The sequence below is a fragment of the Ciona intestinalis genome, chromosome 3 (assembly GCF_000224145.3).
Source record: "Ciona intestinalis chromosome 3, KH, whole genome shotgun sequence".
NCBI classification, from domain to species: Eukaryota; Metazoa; Chordata; class Ascidiacea; order Phlebobranchia; family Cionidae; genus Ciona; species Ciona intestinalis.
This window is the reverse complement of record NC_020168.2, coordinates 2,186,200-2,208,452: the sequence shown is the minus strand read 5'-3', so window position 1 is coordinate 2,208,452 and position 22,253 is coordinate 2,186,200. Positions and strand designations below refer to the sequence as shown.

The window sequence follows — 22,253 nt, the reverse complement described above, 5'->3', positions numbered from 1 at the left end:
TCGGTTTGTTCTTCACTTTCTTAGCGCTGCTGGCAAACTAAGGATGAAATAAAATTAAAATCTGAGATCATACCAAATTAGGAAACAAATATAAACATAGACATGGTTATGAAATCGCAAGTAATACAGGAATGTCAAAAAAACATTTGTAAAATTTTCCGTTTTATGAATTTGTGCAATTCAAAATATACAAAAAATATTAGCACGAATGGTCAGCATACAATTCTCAGGCAGTATTAATGTTCGATTGTTCCTACCCTCAAGGTGCTGTCGGTCTCATCCACTGCAGCGAGAGTAACGGTACAAATTATCACGGTGAGGGCATTTCCCCCAAGTGATGGTTGGAGGATGCGAGTGAGTTTCGAATCACGGAAGTTGATGAAACTGAAGATGAGGTTAAATATAAACATGTTTTCCATTATATTATAATCTAAGCCGAATTAATATTTTTGGAGGTAAAACAGAATTGAGAAGAACCAAGTAAAATAGGTATTAACAGCTTCAGTTAGAAAAAAAAACATAATAATAAAGACAAGACTGCCAACATAAAATATAAACAATTTGCATTATATTTTATGTCATAGCCATAGGCCACAAAAAAACTATTTTTTTCACAGCGCACTAACTTAAGTTGGTATCTTTACTTACACAGATCCCGATGTAGATTCATTATCTTTACAGATCTGGTTGATAACTTGACCAAGAACCATCAAACTTTTGTTAATATAACAACCCTCTTTCAAACGTTGACCCTCAGCACCAGTCTGACTTGCTCGTTCAGATCCAGCTAAGTCCACCATGTTCTAAAACATGCAAAAAGTGATTGGAACAAACATTCATATTCTGCATAACTATTCTTTTATTATAAAAGTTCCTTTTCAATTGTTGTGTTCTTAAAAACCCTACTTACAAGTTGAGCGACCTTGACAGCAGTATCGTCACTAACTTCCCTGGTTCGATTAAAATCCACCCTCTCTCTACTTTCAATAATCTGAAAATTAAAACATAATTAGCAATAAAAAGTTTCATGCTGCACCTGCAGACATACCATCTTAAATATTGTGTGCGATCGACTGCTACGGTCATTCATATTGGTTGCCGCCATGTGTCGAAGTTTTTCACCTCTTGCCATCAGTTTCATCACATCATCGGGTGATGTGACCATCTCTTCATGCAATCCATACACACGCACGTGTTTCTGAGGTAAACATTAACGATCAATTTAGGAAAGGTAATCAAGATTTTTACAAAACCTAGAGAAGACCACACTTTTATCAGCTGCCTACATATTTAAGCCCAAGTAATTCTAAGTTGCAACACATGTTAAATTATTAAATTTTGTTTAAATAAAATAAGTTTTATAAGCTATAATATCATATATTTATAGGTTTAACCTGTGTCCATTATTGCTTGTGCAAGTGATAAAATGCTCGAAAGCTTCCAAGTTTTTTCACTTTAGAAAATCATTGATTTACACTTTTCAGACTTTCATTTCAGGTAAACTTCGATAAAAGAATTTATATCATTGATATTTTTCTTCAACACACTAGTCTATAGTTGAAAGTAAGACCACAGAGACAACTCACAAATTCATCTTCTTTGATTTTAAGAGTGGTAACTTCAGTGGAAAGTAAATCTTTCAAGTTTTCATTGTAGATTTCTAAATAAGAGGCCCGAAGCAAAAATTCACGCTCAGGAGTCTGGAAACAAAAATTTCAACAAATAAAATATTATTAAAAAATGCTAAAAATTACTAGAAACGGAATGTTTAGCTACATTTAACACAACAAAAGTAAAGATATGTGGGCAGTTTAAATAAAAAACATTACCTTTTGTATCATGTTAAATATATCTTGGACAGCAAGAGGAATGATGCCTGGTGAGTTAGTATTACCAAGCATTGTGTATGTTTTCCCAGATGAGGTCTGACCATACGCAAATATTGTTCCTGGTAACAAGTGACAAAAATGTAAACGCACTGCAAAAAACACAATACCCATACCATACATGTAGAAGTATGTGCATATACACACTAACACACACAACAGCTTTGAGCATATCAACAATATTAAAAGGTGTTATACTGTAATTTTTATACTTTAATAATACAATCCCTATGATTTAACAGCAGTAAGTAAGAAAACTTTTTTCAATTGTTTTTTTTTTTTAAATTTAGTAACAAGGCACTGACAATTTACAACAATCAATACAAAGCTACAACAAAATCTGTAAATTTCCCCATCTATGTTTATGTTATCACAAAGTAGAAACAATAACATAAAATACTGGGTAATGTTTAGTATCCATGTAAACATAACATTAGAAAATGTTACACAACAGTCGGTTCTACAAAATTGCAACCAATATTAAACAAAGAATTGTAACTTTAAACGCAATGAGTGTGTCAGAATCTGATTTTAGTCTTGATTGCCCAATACCATAATCTTTCATATGTTTGGTGATTGGTAGTTTTAATTTACCAAAACCCAAAAATAAAATTATTGTAAACAGTAAACAGTTCAGGCACCATGAAATCCTTGCATGGCAGATTGTACGATTGGTTCGGCCACTTCTTCATAGACATCTCTCGTTGTTTCATCGTCTCCATAAACTCGATCTGTGTAAAAAACAAAGGGAGATTAAACATTATTCTTTAACACAAAAATAATTTATTTAAAATGCGTTGAATACCAAACATGTAAGACTTGACTTTTTCCTTGTTGGAAATCAACTTTATTTGTTGAGTGTCCAACTCCCACTGAGCTTGACATCCTGATTCTCTGTTGGAAAATATAAATTGTAAGGCATTTTAAGTATTGTAGGCAATCTATTGAAACTTACCGTCTAATTAATGGCCTCGCCCTAATACACACTTTAACTCCATCGTCGTTTGCCGTTGCCATTATGCTTAAAAACACTTACATTAAGCAGACTTTCGATCGCAGCCCTACTATAATGCGCTGTAAATGCAAAAGAAACAGTGCAGTTTGTGTAAAACGTTTTTGAAGTTAACTTAAAGATAAAACAAACCACTGAAGACCTATACCGTACTCTTTGTTGACTTCGTCATACTTGAAAAACTATTTTAACAAAAATTGAAATTCGCGCTTTGGACCTGACATAGAAACAGTATTAAAAATTATTTAGGGAGTAGAATTATAGCAATATGCGTTTTTTCAAAATTGTTTTCTTGCTTAGCATTACAGTATAATCACACTAGGTTGTAAAGATTTTACCAATATGTCAGTTTAATGTTTGTTTTATTTTCTTTTATATATTAGCGTCGATCGGGCAACAGATACTGCATATATCATAAACGTGTTTTTGGTACCGTATTTGTGCATATATATACTAATATATATGATCTATTCTAGGTTCTAGCAAAACATTATTAAAATGAACTCAATAACTTTCGCGTGGCGGGGCAATGAGAGTCTTTATAACACGCGTGTTCTGTTTCACACATGGTACCAGCTTACGAGTTATCCCGTATAGTAGGGGAGGGGAAAATGGGACACATTTTCTCATTATATTTTCTTATCATATTTGGTATACACGACTCCCATGGCGCGTCGTTAATTGTTTAAGATCAGCATATTATGTAGTAAATATGTCCCATCTTAACACACAGTATACTATATGTAACTTTGTAAGTAAATATTTTGAGTGATTTTTTTGTAACGTACAGATGATATTTTAGATATCCCAAAAGTTATCAATGGGTTGGAGCATTAGAACTTATACGTGTTTAACGCCCACAATGATAGAAGAATCAGGCCCGAGGTTGCAGGAGAGCGCGCCAACTACTGTGGCAGCACGACACTGTTGATAAGCAATGCAATTCAAATACACAACGTTTTCGGGACCATTTTATTTTAATATTCACAAATAGGACGCCTGAAACCATTACTCACATCGAACGCATAAACATCAGTTATCCGAAATCTGAAACTGCGAATCGTACAAATGAAACGAGTGCACAACGTCACTGGGTTCGTATGAAAAAATGACGTGTTGCTATGTGGCACAAAAATATAGGGGTAATTTTCTCTGTATCTAAAAATGACAAGAATTGAAGAATATTCCAAACGAGTGTGACTATACTTAGTGCAGACTTTACAATGAAGACTATTTAAACTAGTTTTGAATGAAAAGAAAGTACTGACCAAGCAGGGTGGCTTGGTTGGCTATGGCATCTATGGAAAAGAGAGAATGCTTGTATAAAAATGAGAATTGAAAAGAGATGATGGGGCACTAATGAAAAGGTTCAAAATGTGAGGTTGAGATGAAGGTGACTTCGGTACCAATACGCTGAAAGATAAACTCTTCAAAGGCACACGTTAAAGGTTTACTGAGGCTTTAGTATCTAAAGAGTTTGGCACATGTTGGAATAACACATCTCCCCAGTGTACGGAGTGTTCATTTCTAGTTCCGGTGTTTGTGGGTAATAATCTGAGTATTTTAATAAATCAGAACAGATACTACGAGTACTACGTCATAGGGTGCCCAGTAGCGCCATTAACGAAACGCACGAAACAAAACGAATATTTCTGAGGAACAACGAACAATGGGGGTTATAAATGAAGGAAATCCTAAGCCTCTGGTGTTTGGTTTATCAAATTGTTCATATCATCTCCTGCGTCGATCAAATGATCATCTTGGGCCTTTCGTATTCGGTTTATAACGTACTGTCGACGATGGACCCATTCCTCAAGCTCTTCTTTCCCATGAGCAAACGAACAAGTGTTATCACTTGCTGGTAGAAAGTCAAACTCACAAACACCTTTCTCATGTCTAGGAAAAAAAAAAACAAAAAAATACATTTTTATTTTATACTTAACTGTAAACTTAATATATGCCTTAATGTCAAAATAGCCATACCATCCGAAATGTCTACCCTGTACAACCCAATTAATACCTTTCGCAAAGTTTATAATTCCCCCCAGGTTTCCTGAATTTCCAGTGCCCATCACTGTCAGAAATTGCGCGCATTTTGTGTTTTTCAGATAAACAATGATGTTCCCACTGTCGCTGGCCATTGCATTCTTTGTCGCATAACCAACAGTGGTATGAGCTCTGTTCAGAATATAACAAAAATTAAATACTGTAAAAACAAAAAAATCAGTTTGTACCAGAAGGTTTTAATTTGCAGTAATAAAACAAATAACTTAAGATACCCAGTTCTGAGCATTACAATAATGTACATTCATTGTTTATTTTGCAGCATCAAGAAGCCAGGTAAGTAAATACTGCTGAGTGCTGAACAATCTCAAGTGTAAATAAATATTTGGACTCACCTGATGAAGAATAGTATCAGTTGGTAGAACAATATTACTTGTATCAGTTGTAAACGATTGATTCTTTGAAGCCAATTTTGCTTGTTTTGCTTTCGTTAATGCTTCGTACAACTCTTCCAAGTCTTTTACTAAAACAAAAACAAACAAACCTTTATACAAAGGAATAAAATCTATTTATTTCTACATTTTACTAATGACATTTAATCAAAAGGGTAAGATGCATGTTCTTTAATTCCAACTACCTTTTTTTAGGCAAACAGTTACTAGAAATCGACCTTCTAGTACAGCGTTTGTAAGAATTGACCATCCATTATTCAGTTACAAAGGAGATAAGCCTGTCATAGCTGTTAACAATGAACAATAAAGCCAGCTACGATTTCGCATGAAATTCCCACACAACCAACTACTCACAATTATTATCCCTGAGATACATCCAGATATCCATTTCCTCCTGAGAATGTGCGAAGTTACATTTTCCTGAGAAAGCGCATCGTTTCTGTCGACGAAAGTTTTCGCACAGTTCGAATCTTACTGGAAGGTTCTGAAAAATAATAATAATGTTTTGTAGAAAAACAGGTTTGTTAATGAATGCTAGAGATTGAGGTAGGAAGAAAAAAACACGCACTCACAAAAAGCAAACCAAAACTTTCATTGAGCTGAAGCGAATGTCTGCCATGACTTTTTGATCTAGGCAAGTTGTATTTGAAGCAGGAGTGGCAAGACAAAAATTGGAGACTTACGATTTGGCAGGCGCCGTTATTCACCTTATTCTTTAGGTACGGCAGATCACGTATTTGCACCCAGCGCTTGGCAGTGTGCACAAGGGCTACTTTCTTGTTGGTAGTCCACGAGTGTTGGGCACGAGCTGTGCAATATTTCATGTCTTTCGTTGCTTCGTTTACCTGACCATTTTTGTGACACAGTGAACAAATAAACTTCACTTTCCATCTGAAAAAAAATAGTCATTTAACCACCTACTGTGTATTCCTTACTAACTTGATTTTATCACATCAAAACAGATTCAAAATACTAAACAAATTTACAACATGGTTCAACTCATTACAAAAAAAGTCCAGTTTAAACAACTAATGCTAAACCAAATTGTGACAAATGACAATCATTTCCCACCTAAATGATCCAAGGTCACCTCCTTCTGAAAACAACATTGAATTTTCTGATTCTTTATTGACAGCAGCTTGCTTCTTAATGTGTTCCTGTGCTTGCCTCACAACCTCTGCTGCTGTGAGGCTATGAATTCAAATGTGAATTAACCAATCAGAGTAAAGCATTTTACACAAACTAAATTATTTATTTGTTAAAATACATTCTCAAGACAAAACACATTCAAATGGTAAAATACATTCAAATTATTCACTCACTCTTCCTTCTCCATGATTGCCCATATATCTCTCTCCACAAGACTGTGAGCAAAATGACAATCTTCACCACGAGTGCATTGAAATCGAATGGCATGACGACAGAGAATGGCTTGTTGGATGGGGAACCTTATCTCAGTGAAACGAACTGAAGATTCGCGCAATATATGAGTCTGATAAAACAGAAATAGTTTGAAAAATTGGCAGGAAAATAGTTTAAGCATAAAAAAGCCATTACAATGCAACGAAAAAAGTAAATCAAGTAAAAAAAAACAAAATCAGAGGTAACTGACCAACTGTTGGTTTTCTTCTGTATTTAAATGAGGGCAGCTCTCATTGGTGCATTTGTTTGAATTGCCTGAAAACATACTAATGATGCGAGGTTTGTTCTGGAAGCAAGATCGACAGAGAAAGTCAAACGTTCCACGATGTTTGCAGATAAGCAAACCAACCAAAGAAAGCTTGTTCACATAATTCAGATCCATTGACTTGCACAGCCATGCTCTGCGCAAGTGGAGATAAAAGATTAAGAGTGGAAGAGTGACAGCCAAATGGTGGGCAGAAGTTGTTTGAAATAAACTTTATGCTCTTTTCCATATGAGTAATATAAAACATATTAAGATAAAAAAACACAGTAATATTCTAACAGAAGTCACACATTGTAATGTGATTACACTGTCAAAATATGTCATGTCACGTGCCCATGTTGTTTAAAAACTATCTGTTTTTTGATAATTCTGTAAAATTATATTGATTGGAAACTGCTGCAAGGCAGCTGCAGCAGCATGCAATTATAACCAAGCTAATTGTGGGTTGCAAAATGGCAGATGTGAGAAAATAAATTTGAACTGCAGTTGGCAATATTGATTGAATTTGTGTTTTAAACAAAGTTGATCTATATTAATTTATTAAAACAAGCAGATATTTAGGAATATTTCCATAGACACTTCCAAGCATTTCCTAAGCCTACTGGTACAAATAACAATAAAACACAAAAAAATTCCATTTTTTTCTGTCATCGATAGTTCACCTGTTAAGCATTCCTTTCCTTTCAAGTGTCCATACATCAATCTCTTCTTGGTTGTAAGCAAATGTACACACGGCAGGGTACGTGCAATCCTGCCCAGCCATCAGATCCTTGCATATATAGTAAGGACCATCATATAACTGGGCCTTAGACTGCGGTTGAGGTCTTGGTCGTATTTTCAACCAATCCTTGTTGCCACGGCGACGACAAAGAACAATATTTTTATAGCAGGAATGGACAAGACTATCATCGTGTCTAGATTTAAACGAACACTTTTTAAATTATGGATTCACCTGTCGTAACATATAGAAAATTATATCAGCTCAAATAAAGATGAAACTGCACCACCGGCAGTGTTCTGGAAAAAAAGTATATATAATATATATATATATGTATGTAGTAATACTGTTAGTCTGGTATTTTAATGTTTTCATAAACTTTTCTGTGGAATACAATATACAATAAGTTCTGAAGCAATGTCGAGTGTAAAATAATATTAATCCACCTGAAGTCTGTGACCCTTGGTCCAGTCCTCAAGACACAGTCGGAACATCCGAGTTTAAACTCGTGCGTATCATGAAGTGGATTGCGCAATATCTCGCTCAGCGAGTCGTTTGATTGGTTGGTTTCAACAGCACCAATGTTGTTGTTTATAACAGATGATGGTGTGCTGTTTACTACTTCTGATGAGGTTGGAAGGTTTAGATATAATTATGGTAATAAAATATGTTTACTAATTTAATTCAAACCAAAAGGGAGTAACTTATAAGGTAGGCTGATGGTTTTTATTAACAAAAATATTTTAATGCTGAAGTGATAGGCTGCTTCGTTTGTACAATTAAAATCGGGCAACAAAAAGCTTCACAGTGATATAAATAGATGTGATTGTACCAAAACGTAAACCATGGGGACACACACACTAGTCACAACTCACAATATAAATAAACATGATATATTCACAAACATCAAAGTTATACTTTTTGTAAAATCAGCATTCATAAAAAGCTATACAAAAGATGCTGCATACTATAATATAACCAGTTTAAAAAAACAAAAAAAAAATATATATATTATATATAACCAAGAACAAAAAAAAAAAACATTATTACAGACCTGTATCATGGCTTAGCAATGAAACAGACACAGGCAATTGTTGTTGATTTCCTGCGGATATTCCTAACATTGCAGGTCCGAGAAATGAGCCAGTGAACCCACTTTTTGAGGTATTCATTGGAAAATGAGTATAGCTTGATGTGTTGTGCGTTGAATTGCCTGAGTGTTTAAATTAATGTTACATACTGCATACATTTATTACCAAATTCAGTGTGATTAACTTTCAATAAATATATAAAGTGTTTTTAAATTAAAAAAAAAAATTAAATATAAATTTTTCATTTTTTTGTTTTGTTTTGCATAGCGGACAACTTAGTAAAAATTTAAATTTTTTTGTCATATAAAAGGGATGTTAGGGTTGTTTGCATATTACTAACTGAATTACTTTACCTTGAAAACCTGGATCGCTGTTTAACGAGTTTGGCCAAAGCGACTTGGAATTTGATGTAAGCGTTAATGAATTTACTTTATGCTGCAAAACAAATAAAAAGTGAATACCTACTGCTGTCTGTGCACACAGAGGTAAAACGAAAGCAGGTTCAAGAATTAATAATAGACACTTTTACTTCAGTACATATAATCTAGTAATAATTACATTATTACAACAATGATTGTTAAGAAGAAAGCAATAACTGGCTATTTTACAAAAATAAATCTCAACTTTATTGAAAGATTTACTTAGAAGAAACTTACATTTAAGTTAGTTTTTAATTCTTCTTCAATTCCTCTTGCAAGTTCTTCATCAATCGTGTTATCTACACAACCTCTGTTTGTCGGTGCACTGTTTATTCCTGAGAGAGCGTTAGTTGTATCGTTCCATGGACTTCCTGCACTAGAGGGATATGAATTAGCTGAGTTGACCTGAGGTCGGCGGAAACCAATTGGAAGAGGCATCGAAGATTCTCGATGAAGTCCATTCGTTTGCTCCATGGGATAAAGAACATCTTGGGAAAAGATAGAAGACTTTTGTTGAGGAGCTTGATATAGAGTGTTTGTGAAGAGGTTCTGCCCTGGCCTGGTTATTGGACCTGGAACTGGATTGTCAAGAAAATTTCCGGAAAAACCAGAGAAACCCGAACTGTTGCTGTTTTGGTTAAAATAAGGTTGAAATTGACTTCCAAGTGGGGAAGAAAACGATTCATTCGGTTGCAAGGATTGTGTACCGGCACCCAAGAGAGATCTACTCCCGTTTCCAAAGTTGGAATATGAGGAGAGGAATCCGTTGTGGGCATCACCGGATCCGTTCATCATCGACCAACCTCCTCGAGATCCATTGAAGGTCCCACCATCCATCGGATTTCGAGGAAAAAAACTGGAAGATATCCGGTTTCTTCCATCACCTATCGCTCCTTTATTGTTACTCAAACCAAGCGATTGTTCATCATTCATGTTTCCCATGCTCTGCTTCAAGATGCTGCATAACTGAGCCGATTCAGCATCCTGAAAGGAAGGGTTTTAGAGCCAAAATATAAAACCTTAACTATGTATGATCTGTTAAGATTTGATTTAAAAATTTGTAAAGAATATTAGAACACTTTGATGTCAAAAACTGAATTAAACATGTTTTAACTTAAAACTATTTAACAGAAGATAAAGTGTCTAGTGACTTACAAATGTAGCAACTTGAGAAAACTTCAACATGAGAAACAAAGCATCGTTTCTACGACCACAATTCACCAAACACCTTGCTTTAAACCTCAACGCAACTTGGTTGCTGCCGTTGCTTAAATTAAACGCTGGAAAACGTTTAAATGTAAGTTTGTGTACTATGATAATGGGAAGTAGGTAAATGGAATCGTTTCAAACCTTTTTCTGCATCTTCCAAAGCAGCTGAATTGTTTCCCTGAAATTAAGTGACAAAGTTTATAAGTTTCATTTAGTATGTGTCAAAATGCAGCTAACATTAATCAACTGTATTTATAATTTATAATATAAATATAAAAAATATAAAAAAAAAATTAACTTGCTTTGTAAAACAGTCTGAAAAATCGCAAAAAAGTAAAACTAAGATAGTAGCAGCCATATGAAGACTCACGGAAGTTAGATGAACACTTGCTCTCTCCATAAGTAACTTCTCAAAGTTATCCATGTATCCATTGATACCCTCCTTCTTCATATATGCGCATATGTTGATGGCTTCATTCAATTGAGCAACTGATTCCTTAAACAAACCCTCCCTGCATAACTCTGTTCCCTCATGCATCATCATTTCTTTCAGTTGGTTCAGGAATGTCTGTTGAAAGTCAAAAAAAAAATAAACAATTAATTTAAGATCCCAAATTAATAAAAATAAAACACATTTTTAGGAAAGAAAAACCCAAAACCATTTTCAGCAGCACAACATTTTAAATATTAACATTTCCTAGTTATTTACAAACATTATTCTTTAACTAAAACAACCACATTAGCATCGCTGCACCAAAGTCGATATAACAAATATGCATGTCGGCTTTCAATGAAAATATACAAATTTAGTCAACATCGTCAAATTTAGTCAACAAGTTCGGAAAATATTGTTCAACTTTTTATTTCATGTAATATATGTATTTTACCAAACTTATCCAAGTCTATTTAAATTGAAAGTATCCTTTGTTTCAAATTTCAGTTCACTTGACAATTAATGGTTACACTTATGTGCATGGAGAACTCATAATCAATTATACAATGGGAGTTCATGGAGTTTATAGCAAATAATTTTCCTTTCCATGCAAAAACAACCACAACAGCTTATTGTTTACGCAGCTGATATAATATTACCAGACTACCAGTATCATTCATAAATATTGGAACTATTACTCTACTAAGCACAATATGTGCAAATTAGATGTAGAGTATTTTTGTGTAAATCAGTGCTCTCCAACCAGTGTGCACATGGGTGCACAAGATATGCATGGTGTGCACCAGTACAAAAAAAACATATATATAGATATCACAAACTTGTCACACTAAACAAATAGTTTTTACTTTCCCAGAACTTTGCTAGAAGAATTATGGGCTCACTATAATACACGATACAAAATAGGTGTTGGCATAAATTGGTCTATACATATAGCTATGACATTATGATTAATTTTACTCATTTGCATACAATACTCAATTGATTTATTTGTCAACACTGCCTTAAAACCTCATGCTAAATTGTCATGAAAAGGGTTTTTGGATATTAAGATATAATACACAAGTTTGAAATGTCTGCAGGGTTTGAGTTAGATACGTACCTCATACAGCTCAGCACTACCACTCCAAGGCATTGGTGATCTATAAATAGAATTCGTGAAATTGTAAACGCTAATGAATAACACTACAGACTAATCAAACTTATGGCTCATAAGAACATACTGTCTGAAACAAAAATTAAATTACCCAATGTGTAGATTTATTTTATCAGGTCAAATGAAAAATCCTTTGTCACATTTTACAAAAACAAGCTGAGCAGAAGTTGGACCGAACATATTGAATGGACAATGTATTGTATATCTACACTGCAGTCAAGCATGGAAACTAGATATTATAGTTTATTCAGTTCAACATAATTAAACACACAGAGAAAAATAGATAACAACAAGTCATGTATACTGAGTGAGTCATTAGTTGCGTTGTCGCAGTATAAACACTTACTGTAAAAATTTAAGGCCTTGCTGTATCCTGCGTTTCCTAGCTTCTCGTGGTTCATGGGCTTTTTCTATAGTTGGTTGCATTGTGCTTGAAACAACAGTCCCATTGCCATGTGTAGCAGCTGTTACAGAGCTGAAGAGAAGGGATTAATAATGGAAAGTTATTACAGTGTTGTGGGAATAGGGCAATGCTTTTAAGAAATGTTTATTCTATTACTGTACATTAATATTTAGAATTACCAACAATGACAGTCACATATACATGCAGTTTACAATTGCTAACAATAAACATTTTTTTATTAATTGATTGTTGTATAAGCTGTTCTAACACAACAGCACAGATGCTTCCTGTTTAGTTCCATAGAAAGTACTACAGACACAATTTGTTTCACAGTTAAGAGGAATATAAACAGTAATATACTCAAGCATGTTCTATGCTTTTAGTTTAAAACAAAACAGTGTTAAGCGATACAGTGAACACACTACAAATAGAAACTTTTCTAGAAGCGCTCTACACAATCAAAAAAAAATTATGACGGTGACTTAAAGTTAAGACTTTGTGTGTTTATCACAAAACAAACTAGTTTTACCTTTGTGTTGATATTGCAACAATAATTGGGGTGGGTAGCGTAGTATCGATTGATTCTGTGGTTTCTGCAACCGAGTGTTCATTTGAGATTCCATTCACCATAACTGTGCTTTCACTTGAAAATTCATTTTTCAATTCAATTGAATTAGTTTCATCTGTAATAAATTTGAAATAATATGTATATATATATATATACAATATACAGGAATATATTTACAATTGAAAGGGCAATAACTAAAGTAATTCGATTGTTAAATAAAATACATCACATTTTTACTGTTATAAATTGGTAAAAAAAATAATAAATGAAAAAACTATAAAATGGAGCCTATAAAAAAGAATATTTCATAAACAAAGATTATTGTTTTATTTAATTACGTATTTTATTTCATCCAGAATTATCTTTATAGCCAATAAGCAAAGTACCTTGTAAAATATTTTCCAGACTTTCAGAACTTCCTTTGATAACTGGAAAAATATCGCTTGCTTTCCATTCCTTCGGAGTTGTCTTTGGCCAATTATTTGGTGGTCGATTATTATTATTTGCTAATTCGACAGACAAAACATTTCCACGATATATTTCTCCACTTAGATTTCTAACAGCGTTAGTTGCCATAGATGGAAAACGCATATGCACCACTGCTTGATCGCTGCTAATTCTACACAATGTCACAGTTCCAAATTTTTTGAAAAGTTTATGCAAGTCCTGAGGGTTGGTGCCGCGCGGCAGATTCTTGACAGTGAGTTGACACGACTTCATGGAGCGCGATGTTGACATCTCAACACTCAGTTTACTTCCAACGAGCTCATATTTATCAAGAGCAGTAATTGCCTTCTGTGCCTCTACTTCGCTCGACATGTGAACGAATCCATAATCTCGTAGAATATCGCAATCAGAAACAGTTCCATAATTCTCAAACAATTCACGCAGCTGAACTGCAGTAACAGTCGGGGCCAGACGCCCTACAAATATCTTAACCATAATCCCTTAAAATAAAAACACAAAAAAGTTATAATATAAAAAGAAATCATAGAAGTAGCCGACACTAGTGAAAAATCCTCCGGTACATAGCAGAATAGGCTTTTGGAAAGGGATAGAGGTTGGTGGTTAGGGGTTGATGGTTAGGGGGTTAGTGGTTATTGGGGTTAGTAGTTGGTGGTTAGCAAAAAAAGTGGGTGGGGGGAATTCTTCACTAGCGCCAGCTTATCTGGGTACAAGGTTTTCATTGTGTTAAGCACATCTGTTATAAAATCTTTTTTTTAATTATTAGATTCGATTTAGCAAACTATGTTCTGTTAGGATGAAACGTACTATTTATTAAAGTAACTAAGCGATGCAGTTTATATCTTTATTCTAGACAAAAATAAAGCTGTCTTATAAAAGGTCACGTATGCATAAGCAGCAGTATATATAATATACGCAACCGGCCAATCGACTTTCGGTGCGCGAATTTCTATCTCAATCTCCCTCTAACATACATGATCGATAGCATGATGTTTTCTGGACACCAAAAACTACACAGGTATAGGCAAAATCGCAAAATAAACCTAACAAACGCTAAAAAAACTATTATTTTTAAAAACCCTAAAACTACTTTGAAAGGAACTCGAAATTTTAACAGAAAGGATTTCCCCAACTAAATATTCTCACGCTGTTTCGAGTGCAGTTTATTATTATTTTAACGGGGTGTCTTTTATTTTAAAAATAAAATTCGCTTGAACATAAAAAGATAAGGTTTGTGTTTAATAAACAATGCCTGTGGTTCCCCTGTAAATAACATTAACAACAAACACATTTCTAATTTGATTTTTATTCTAAATTTGTTGTCCAACGTATTCCACCGGAAGAAGTCGACGTCAGTCTACTACGTGTTTGGGCCGATATTTAAACATAATCGACGCTCAATTGGTAATTCGTAGAAAAAGTTTGATTTAATAGGTTGCTGGCAATGTAGCATACACGTAATGACAGACAGTATAATGATCTTTTAAACAAACCAATAACGAAGGTATATGTATGGATTATTTATGGGTTCATGGTTAAATGTTTTTAAAGAAACGATAAATTGAAATCACAGAATCATTTGGTTTGTTATTTGGCAACTAAACATGAGTAATGGGCATCGAATAAATAGATAAGCGATCATTTCTGTGAGTCTCTTTTAGGAATGTGCTTATATTTTAACAATAGGCTTGAGAATACAAAGAATGACCTGACACAAGTTTCGAATTACGAGTTGGGTATTTAATCTACTTTATTATCACGCAGATAGAATCAACACCCCGGGTTTATTTTGACAATACCGTGTCGTCCTATCGAAACTAGTACGCGGTATACCGCCTATAGTTTACTTTTGATATAGCTGTTGTATACCCTACCGCCCTACCAGTTAAGGGTGGTTTGTGAAAAAAGGCGAGCGATTAAATTTAAGAGTTTTTGTGAAAACAATCGACGATGCACACGTATGAATGCAATCGATGTGGCAACAAATTTGGCAGCCCCGCAGCAGTTCGAATTCATCTGCGAAAAGTTCATTTTAACAAAGTCCTTTGTGATAAATGTGGAAACGAAATTCACAGCAAGGAACTAAAGGTAAATTTCTAATAACGCCTGTGGTCTAGTTTGCCTCTTTATCATAAATAAAGTTTTGTTTTCGTAACAAAATTGTACTGCCGTTTGCTTACGTTGGATTTTAAAGGTTAATTGGAAATGTGAACATATTTTGTTATTTTTTACCTGGTGTGTTCCACACACTATACAGACGCATAAAAACATAGAACACCCGTTCGATAAGCAACTTCCGATCATCTACAAGCAGCCGCCATCTATCGCGTGCAGGGTTCTTAGACCACGAGACAGTACGGAGGAGCAAAGTTTTTGGGAAGTCCCTACTTCGAGAATATCTCTGTTCACGTCACCAGGAGCAATTACAACTTGCAGGATGTGTAATCAAGTTATGGGAAGTGTTCATGGAAGAGAAAGGCACGAGAGGGATATCCACAGTCTAACTACACAAACAAAAGGTACGACTGGAGAAATTAAAAATGGAAGATTTGGGAAATTACAGAAGGAAAAATATAGTATAGGTTGAACTGTGGAGTAAGGGGGAACATAGGTAAAGTAAGATATCGTTTCTTTTGAAGATGCCAATTTAATTATAAACACAGAAGTATTCTACAGTATTCTCACGACTCCATAAAGCACGCCATAAATCGGTTAATGTTTTAACTATTAAAAATCGGTGTTAAATAAAAAACACAATTTTTAACGGAGTAAAACAAGCCTAATATTAGACCGTAGTTAAAAAAAAACATTAAAAAAAATCAGAGAACATAGAAAAAAAAAGCAAATAAAACAAATGTGATTATAATAAAAGTTTTGAAACATGTGGATAAAGAACACAAACGAAAAGTAATGGATGGGAGACCATAAATGGCGTGAGCTATAATAAAGTTAAGTATATTTAGGACAAACATGACAACACACACGTATATGTGCCATCGCATTGCCAAGTGATAGTTTTATCAATTAAGATAACAGTTAAGACAATTTTTGAGTGAGTATAAAATAAACGTGGTTGTTGAGTTTAAAATAAATGTAAAATATTCTAAAAAAACATACAACACACATTTTGTTTTTTAAATATTGGACAATAAAGTGTCCCACTTTTCCCGTCCCAGTATAGCCTATATATTCACATTAAGCGCCGCATACACCAATTGTTGTCGAGATGACAAACGGGCCCTAACTAATAAATTAAGATATCAACACGATTAACAAAGAAATATACGTTAAGGTAAGGCGAAATGTGTGTTTTGTTGAAATTGTACTTCAATTTACAGACTCGCTTTCTCTGCGTCTCCAAAACTGGAACATACTCGATTTTTTAAAACCATGCGACGTTGAAAGATATATAAATCAGGAGCTGAAACCAAAGTTGTCTGGATCCACTGAATGCAACGATGATGTCAATCTACTCGTTAATTTCCTCTTGGAAGAATTGCCACTTCCAGTCAGTCATGTCATTCGGGTAAGTTAACATAAACGTTTCTGCTGAGAGGATAATATATTAATAATATTAAATTCGCCGCATTCGGTACCGTGCCATTTTATCTAACAATTGTTTTTTTGTGTTGCGATTGTTATAATTTTATTTTTGAATACATTCTTGGATTTGACATATATAGTTTTAAATTTTGACATTTTGTTTACCTGATATCTTCACAGGGGGGATCGTACGGAAAAAGCACTTGCATTCGTGGACATTCCGACATTGATATGGTTGTATTTGTCGAAAACTTCTCTTTGGTAGAAGGTACAGCGCAATGTTCGTTGAACATGGTTCAATTCATAAAAGACTTAAAAAAACGACTTCAAAACTCGCTGTTGGCCACCAGAGTTCTAATGAGTGACGTCACACCCCTGGCGCTACGTTTTCAATGGAAATGTGTAAAGAACGATCATATACATCATGTAGACGTTTTACCGTGTAATGATTTGTTAGGACCACGTCCAACTCAAGGTAAGTTATATGGGATGAATATTAATGTAAATACTATTAGCTTTTCATGCATGAAAAGCTGCTGACGAACACAAAACCAACACCGCTTATGTTTCAATAAAATTTCCAAATATTACCGCAGAGGATAAAAAGGCAATCTATCGCCGCATTGAAAACTGCAAAAACTCGCTTCAACTTCAACTGTACAGCGCTGCCTTGCTACAGCTTCAAGTGGAGTTTGTGCGACGCAAGCCAGCTCCGCTTCGTGACCTTATGCGCCTTGTCAAGCACTGGAAGCAAACAAGTTTTGGTGAAAACAGTAAAATAAATAAGTAGGATTGTGGGTTGCAGTTTAAACAAGTATGGATTCTAATAATCGTTACTTTAGATTCCGGAGATTACCGAACTCGTATACCCTGGAATTAATTACAGTTCACGTTTGGGAAAATCATGGGAAGCCTCTGCATTTTAAAGTAAGATTTAATCTCTGTCTTAAATTTTGGCTTATATGTTTATTGCTAAACTTATTTGGTACTCGTACTAAACGATCTGTTTAAACACATCAGGTGGTAATCAGATTTCCTTGATATTTTTCTGATCGGTTGTTTTTTATATACAGTTTCTACACGCATTTGCTTCCATTCTTGAGCAACTTATAAAATATGAAGACTTATGTGTGGCGTGGAACGAAAACTATTTCCTGAAAAGCTTGTGGGTTCAACAAGCTTTGACCGAACACCGGTAAATCTAATCCTTCCAGCCCTAAACGCCCAAAACCCAAATTTAATTTCACAAGTGGCTACTCTGAAGTTACTTGCGAACAGTACGTAGCTTGTGTGTCGCAGCCTACTTTTAATACATCATTATAAGTGATTAAAGGTATAAAAAATTACGCGTGAGCACGACCAAAATGGCACGTGGGAAAAATAAAACAAATATAGTACAGTGGGGGAGATGGGACACTTAAGCAAATGTTGCCAAATATTTCACATTTAAAATACATGAAGGTTTTTGGGTGATACCAGAAATTAGTACTATCATTCCTTTATTAATTGACAACAATTTAATAAAATATAATAAAACACACGAGGAGTTATTTAGCGATTCGCACAATAGGTGTAATTTTACAAATTAAGGTGGGGGGGGATGGGACACCTATTCATTCTAATTTCTCGTTTTTATAGTAGTAAACCGAGAACATTCAACGAATTATAAAACCGTAACCTCATGACTCCTATAGACCGTTGTTAATTGATTAAAAAACGATAAGGAAAGTAGAATATTATGTTCTAAAGGTGTCCCGTTTTCTCCCACCCTACTATACATAAAAAATCTGCTGTATATATATATATTATCGACATTTTCTAATATATGTCATTCCGTCTTTTAAGCATACTGCAGTCCGCACTTAAACAAATTAAACCACACGTGTGGCCTACTTATATATATTACTATTAGTCAGCTCTTTTAATCTACTTGTACCCCATCCAGTCAATCCTCTTTATTCTGCTCAGACCAATAATTCTTGATCCAGCCAACCCGTTGAACAACGTCTGTGCAAGCGTGAACGCATGGGACGAAGTGGCGTACGTTGCACAACAGAGTCTTGCTAAACCCCTCTTTGATGGTGTTAGAAAAAACATTTCTTGGAGATAAACATATTGGCTCGTTTTGCCTTTTACTGTAGAATATTGTGCAACTGGCTGAGTTTCGAATATTTAATTTCCTTATACTTTTTATTATAGCCCTTAGGGATATTATATTGAAATAATCCCAGAGGTTAAAATTAATGAATTAAAATCAAACCTTTCGAAGTATAGCAATAAAAGCTACAAGATTGGAAACCAAACGAAAATATATTTACTTTAGCAGTATTCTGCAACTTGTAGTTAACCTACCGAATTTAACCGGCTGTGCTAGTTTCTTTGCCATTTAAACTTTATACATATATATATATAACTTTAAAGATATTTTTGTTGTTTTTATCTCAAATTAAAGTCATATTGACCCCTGCCCATTTCCGTTGTGTTTATATCATCCAGCCAACCCGTTGAACAACGTCTGTGCAAGCGTGAAGGCATGGGACGATGTGGCGTAACAGAGTCTTGCTAAACTCCCCTCTTTGATGATGTTAGAAAAAAAGCAAGTCATGAAGATAATCTTTTTTTAAAAGAACCTCTACTTTACTGTTACGTGTGAAATAAAACGTAAGAAAGTTGTTGTGTGGTAGTACAAAACACCACCACATTCTAGTGGTTTTTTGGAACACCACCACATTCTTGTTGTGGTTGCACAGAACACCAAGAAGAAAAGTTGAATAAGGGAGGACGTAAAAAGAAAGTGTCATCTTTTGTATTGCACAAAACTTAATCATCAGCATCTGAAATGAATCCGTTGGAATCTTCAAGGTTCTAAAATGAGTTTTAAGTTAAATTTAAATGTTGTGTATACGACATAAGTAGATTTTATTAAAGGGGCATACCAATGAAAAATCAAAATTTGTGTATTGATAGATATGCTCATATGTGAACTAAAGCTACCATCCAAGTTTTAAAATACAAAGTAACTTTTGAAAAAACAAAGAGTTTCAAAACAGCAAATTTTTCGCATTTTTTTATAATAAAATGTCTATTACGTCTTACTAGTACTTACTGTAACATTCTTTTTATAAAAAAGTCAGTTTTTCGTGTTTAGGTTTGAAAATATGCTGAGTCAGCATAATCTAGTATGTACCTAGGTTCAATCAAAAAATTATAACATAATAAAGTGCATATTTTTTGCTAAGCATTTGTTATACAAAATCAAAACAAAAGTTTGAACTTTCATTAGTATTTTAGGAACTAAAAACGATCAAAGTTGAGTGAATTTTTTTTCTAATGGGAAATCCCATGCATTGTAGAAACAGCCAAATTTTTTTACTCCAGCGGTTATTTTCGAGGGGATTTTTTAGAAGCCATATCGTTTTGGGAAACTTTGAAGATACCTTTAGGTTACATTTGAGCATATCTATTCATACAGAAATTTTTATTTTTTGATGGTATGCCCCTTCTAAGTACAATTTAGGTAATTAACTAAAAACTATTCAACTTACATCAAATGTTGGAAATTCAAAAGAATCAAGCGAATTGACGGAACACACAGATTCTGTTTTGTCACAGGTTGATAATTGCTCATCTTCATCAGACAGATATAGATTAATTTCCGAATTATCCCCAGATTTAACAATTTTCTCCGCTGTGACACCACTGGCTGAAAATGACTCCTGGGTGATGTCATCGTCATGTGTTAAGTTATTTTCGTCATCATGTGTTAAGTTATTTTCCTCTTTCGATAATTCTTGTGTTATGTCATCATCCTCATCATCTAGGTCAGAAAATGTGTTATCTACAATTGAAGTAGTTGTGTTATTCCCTGATGTTGGTATCTCTTCAATAGATTTTGTTGCATTATGAATTAATTTCGCTACATCTTCAAATGAGGCATTTACATCAATTAATGAAGTTCCGCTGCTCATGCTCTCGTTTTTATTACTTGAAACTTCACCTTGCGCAATTTCTTCCGGTGGCGTGACGTCATGAAGTGATGTACTAACATCAGTGGAGAGATTATTATCATTTAGAGCCGTATTTGTTCGTTGTGGACTGTTATATTCCAAAGCACTGTCATCACTTGACACACTCAATTTAAATGAAACAGATGCAGCACTTTGATCTATTAAGTCTGTTACATTATCTTCAGTAGTTTCCACATCGTTTACCAATTCTTCATCTAATCCAAACAGTTGCGATTTCCTCGCCATGTTCCCATCCATCATAGTTGAACTTAACGCTGAAGAAACTTTGGAGAGATTTTCAGCAGGTTGAAGCTCAACCACATTTCCTGTTGTTTCACTAAATGCTTTCTTCCATTCATCGTCGCTAGAGAGCTCATCTGTATCGCTGTCGTTATTATTAGATTGCACAAACATATCAAACGAGTCTTCAACCTGGAAGAATATGAAAGAATACATTATTATAAAAATCAGCCATATACGGATACTAAAGCATCACATTTTTTTTAAATCACAAAATGGAACTAAAAGTATTTGATAAAACCTAAAGTGACATGGTAATGGTGTAATATAGTTACCACAATTGGAGTGCTTGGGTTTCCTGATGTGACCTAAAAGTTGCAGGAAAGCATGAGGTACATAAAAATACATTTATCCATTACATAGGGTTATTACATAATAATATTAAAATTCAATAATAAATTAAATATACCAAGAAGTGCAATAAAGAATATACAGGAAATAAAAGAGAGACATTAAGTATTGTAATCAATAACACCATATTAACTTACATTTTGTTTAGGATCCATCTGCATAGGTGAATCCCCACATAATATAATATCTTCACCATCTTCATAAGACAAAGGATTTGTGGGGCCAACTTTTTTCTAAACAATGATATTTAAACATAATCATGTCAATGGTAACGGATGATAGTTAAGTTAACACAAGCATGAAACATTTTTTACAAGTTAAAATATATTCGATTTTGTTTCCATAACTTACAACTAAAGCTATTTAAACATGTTGTAGGTCCAGTTTGACAAGATAAGAAAAATTAAAAAGTTTAACATCTTTTTGTCTGTTACACATTACTTGGAAGTTGGAACGACACTGAAGTGGTTAGTGAAAGCAGAAATAAACCAAGTAATAATGAGCCGGCATATCCCTAAAATTACTAATTTA

The 22,253-nt window shown here is 34.2% G+C and overlaps 4 protein-coding genes across 9 annotated transcripts in view; 1 reads left to right on the top strand and 3 right to left on the bottom strand.

The window, feature by feature from the left end:
- Positions 1-2,967, bottom strand: part of LOC100184032 (centromere-associated protein E-like) — a 23,531-nt gene extending 20,564 nt beyond the window's left edge. Inside the window, exons 1-9 of one of the 5 annotated variants that reach the window (XM_009859815.3) lie at positions 2,842-2,967; positions 2,692-2,780; positions 2,528-2,617; positions 1,830-1,948; positions 1,587-1,700; positions 1,049-1,198; positions 911-991; positions 649-803; positions 258-384 (exon numbers count right to left, since the gene is read on the bottom strand). In XM_009859815.3, the coding sequence (XP_009858117.1) occupies positions 258-384; positions 649-803; positions 911-991; positions 1,049-1,198; positions 1,587-1,700; positions 1,830-1,948; positions 2,528-2,617; positions 2,692-2,780; positions 2,842-2,903 (987 nt within the window). In that variant the 5' untranslated portion in view covers positions 2,904-2,967. The remainder of the gene's footprint in view (positions 1-257; positions 385-648; positions 804-910; positions 992-1,048; positions 1,199-1,586; positions 1,701-1,829; positions 1,949-2,527; positions 2,618-2,691; positions 2,781-2,841) is intronic. The other 4 variants (XM_018817902.2, XM_018817903.2, XM_026833838.1 and 1 more) reach the window with 4 other exon arrangements.
- Positions 2,968-3,856: 889 nt separating this feature from the next.
- zf(c3h/c2h2)-1 (zinc finger (C-x8-C-x5-C-x3-H/C2H2)-1) lies at positions 3,857-14,038 on the bottom strand. 2 transcript variants are annotated; one of them, XM_018817911.2, is made up of 20 exons: positions 13,443-14,038; positions 13,018-13,171; positions 12,432-12,560; positions 12,032-12,071; positions 10,849-11,046; positions 10,620-10,656; positions 10,425-10,549; positions 9,507-10,253; positions 9,204-9,285; positions 8,814-8,972; positions 8,206-8,383; positions 7,704-7,955; positions 6,967-7,177; positions 6,677-6,846; positions 6,426-6,545; positions 6,038-6,245; positions 5,709-5,838; positions 5,298-5,425; positions 4,919-5,076; positions 3,857-4,794 (listed from the first exon to the last, which is right to left on the bottom strand). In XM_018817911.2, the coding sequence occupies exons 1-20, from the start codon at positions 13,996-13,998 to the stop codon at positions 4,593-4,595; spliced, it is 3,984 nt and encodes a 1,327-aa protein (XP_018673456.1). In that variant the 5' UTR covers positions 13,999-14,038; the 3' UTR covers positions 3,857-4,592. The 2 variants fall into 2 exon arrangements, with proteins under 2 accessions (XP_018673456.1, XP_002126658.2); XM_002126622.4 differs by having other exon boundaries at positions 6,062-6,245.
- A 1,150-nt stretch (positions 14,039-15,188) lies between these two features.
- LOC108951131 (2'-5'-oligoadenylate synthase 1) lies at positions 15,189-19,245 on the top strand. Its single transcript, XM_018817936.2, has 8 exons — positions 15,189-15,609; positions 15,779-16,040; positions 16,860-17,047; positions 17,245-17,539; positions 17,661-17,850; positions 17,907-17,991; positions 18,138-18,259; positions 19,033-19,245. The coding sequence occupies exons 1-8, from the start codon at positions 15,472-15,474 to the stop codon at positions 19,172-19,174; spliced, it is 1,422 nt and encodes a 473-aa protein (XP_018673481.1). The 5' UTR covers positions 15,189-15,471; the 3' UTR covers positions 19,175-19,245.
- Positions 19,246-19,665: 420 nt separating this feature from the next.
- LOC100180937 (DNA excision repair protein ERCC-6-like) overlaps positions 19,666-22,253 on the bottom strand; it is a 12,288-nt gene continuing 9,700 nt past the window's right edge. Inside the window, exons 21-24 of the mRNA XM_018817918.2 lie at positions 21,860-21,955; positions 21,647-21,679; positions 20,610-21,503; positions 19,666-19,929 (exon numbers count right to left, since the gene is read on the bottom strand). Of these exons, the coding sequence (XP_018673463.1) occupies positions 19,885-19,929; positions 20,610-21,503; positions 21,647-21,679; positions 21,860-21,955 (1,068 nt within the window). The 3' untranslated portion in view covers positions 19,666-19,884. The remainder of the gene's footprint in view (positions 19,930-20,609; positions 21,504-21,646; positions 21,680-21,859; positions 21,956-22,253) is intronic.

What these genes read in the sequence shown, in the direction of transcription:
- LOC108951131 (XM_018817936.2), top strand. Translation starts at nt 15,472, where the DNA reads ATGCACACGTATGAATGCAATCGATGTGGCAACAAATTTGGCAGCCCC. An exon ending in CAGTCAGTCATGTCATTCGG is followed by an intron (nt 17,048 to 17,244) that starts GTAAGTTAACAT and finishes ATATCTTCACAG; the next exon opens with GGGGGATCGTACGGAAAAAG. An exon ending in CAAGCTTTGACCGAACACCG is followed by an intron (nt 18,260 to 19,032) that starts GTAAATCTAATC and finishes TATTCTGCTCAG; the next exon opens with ACCAATAATTCTTGATCCAG.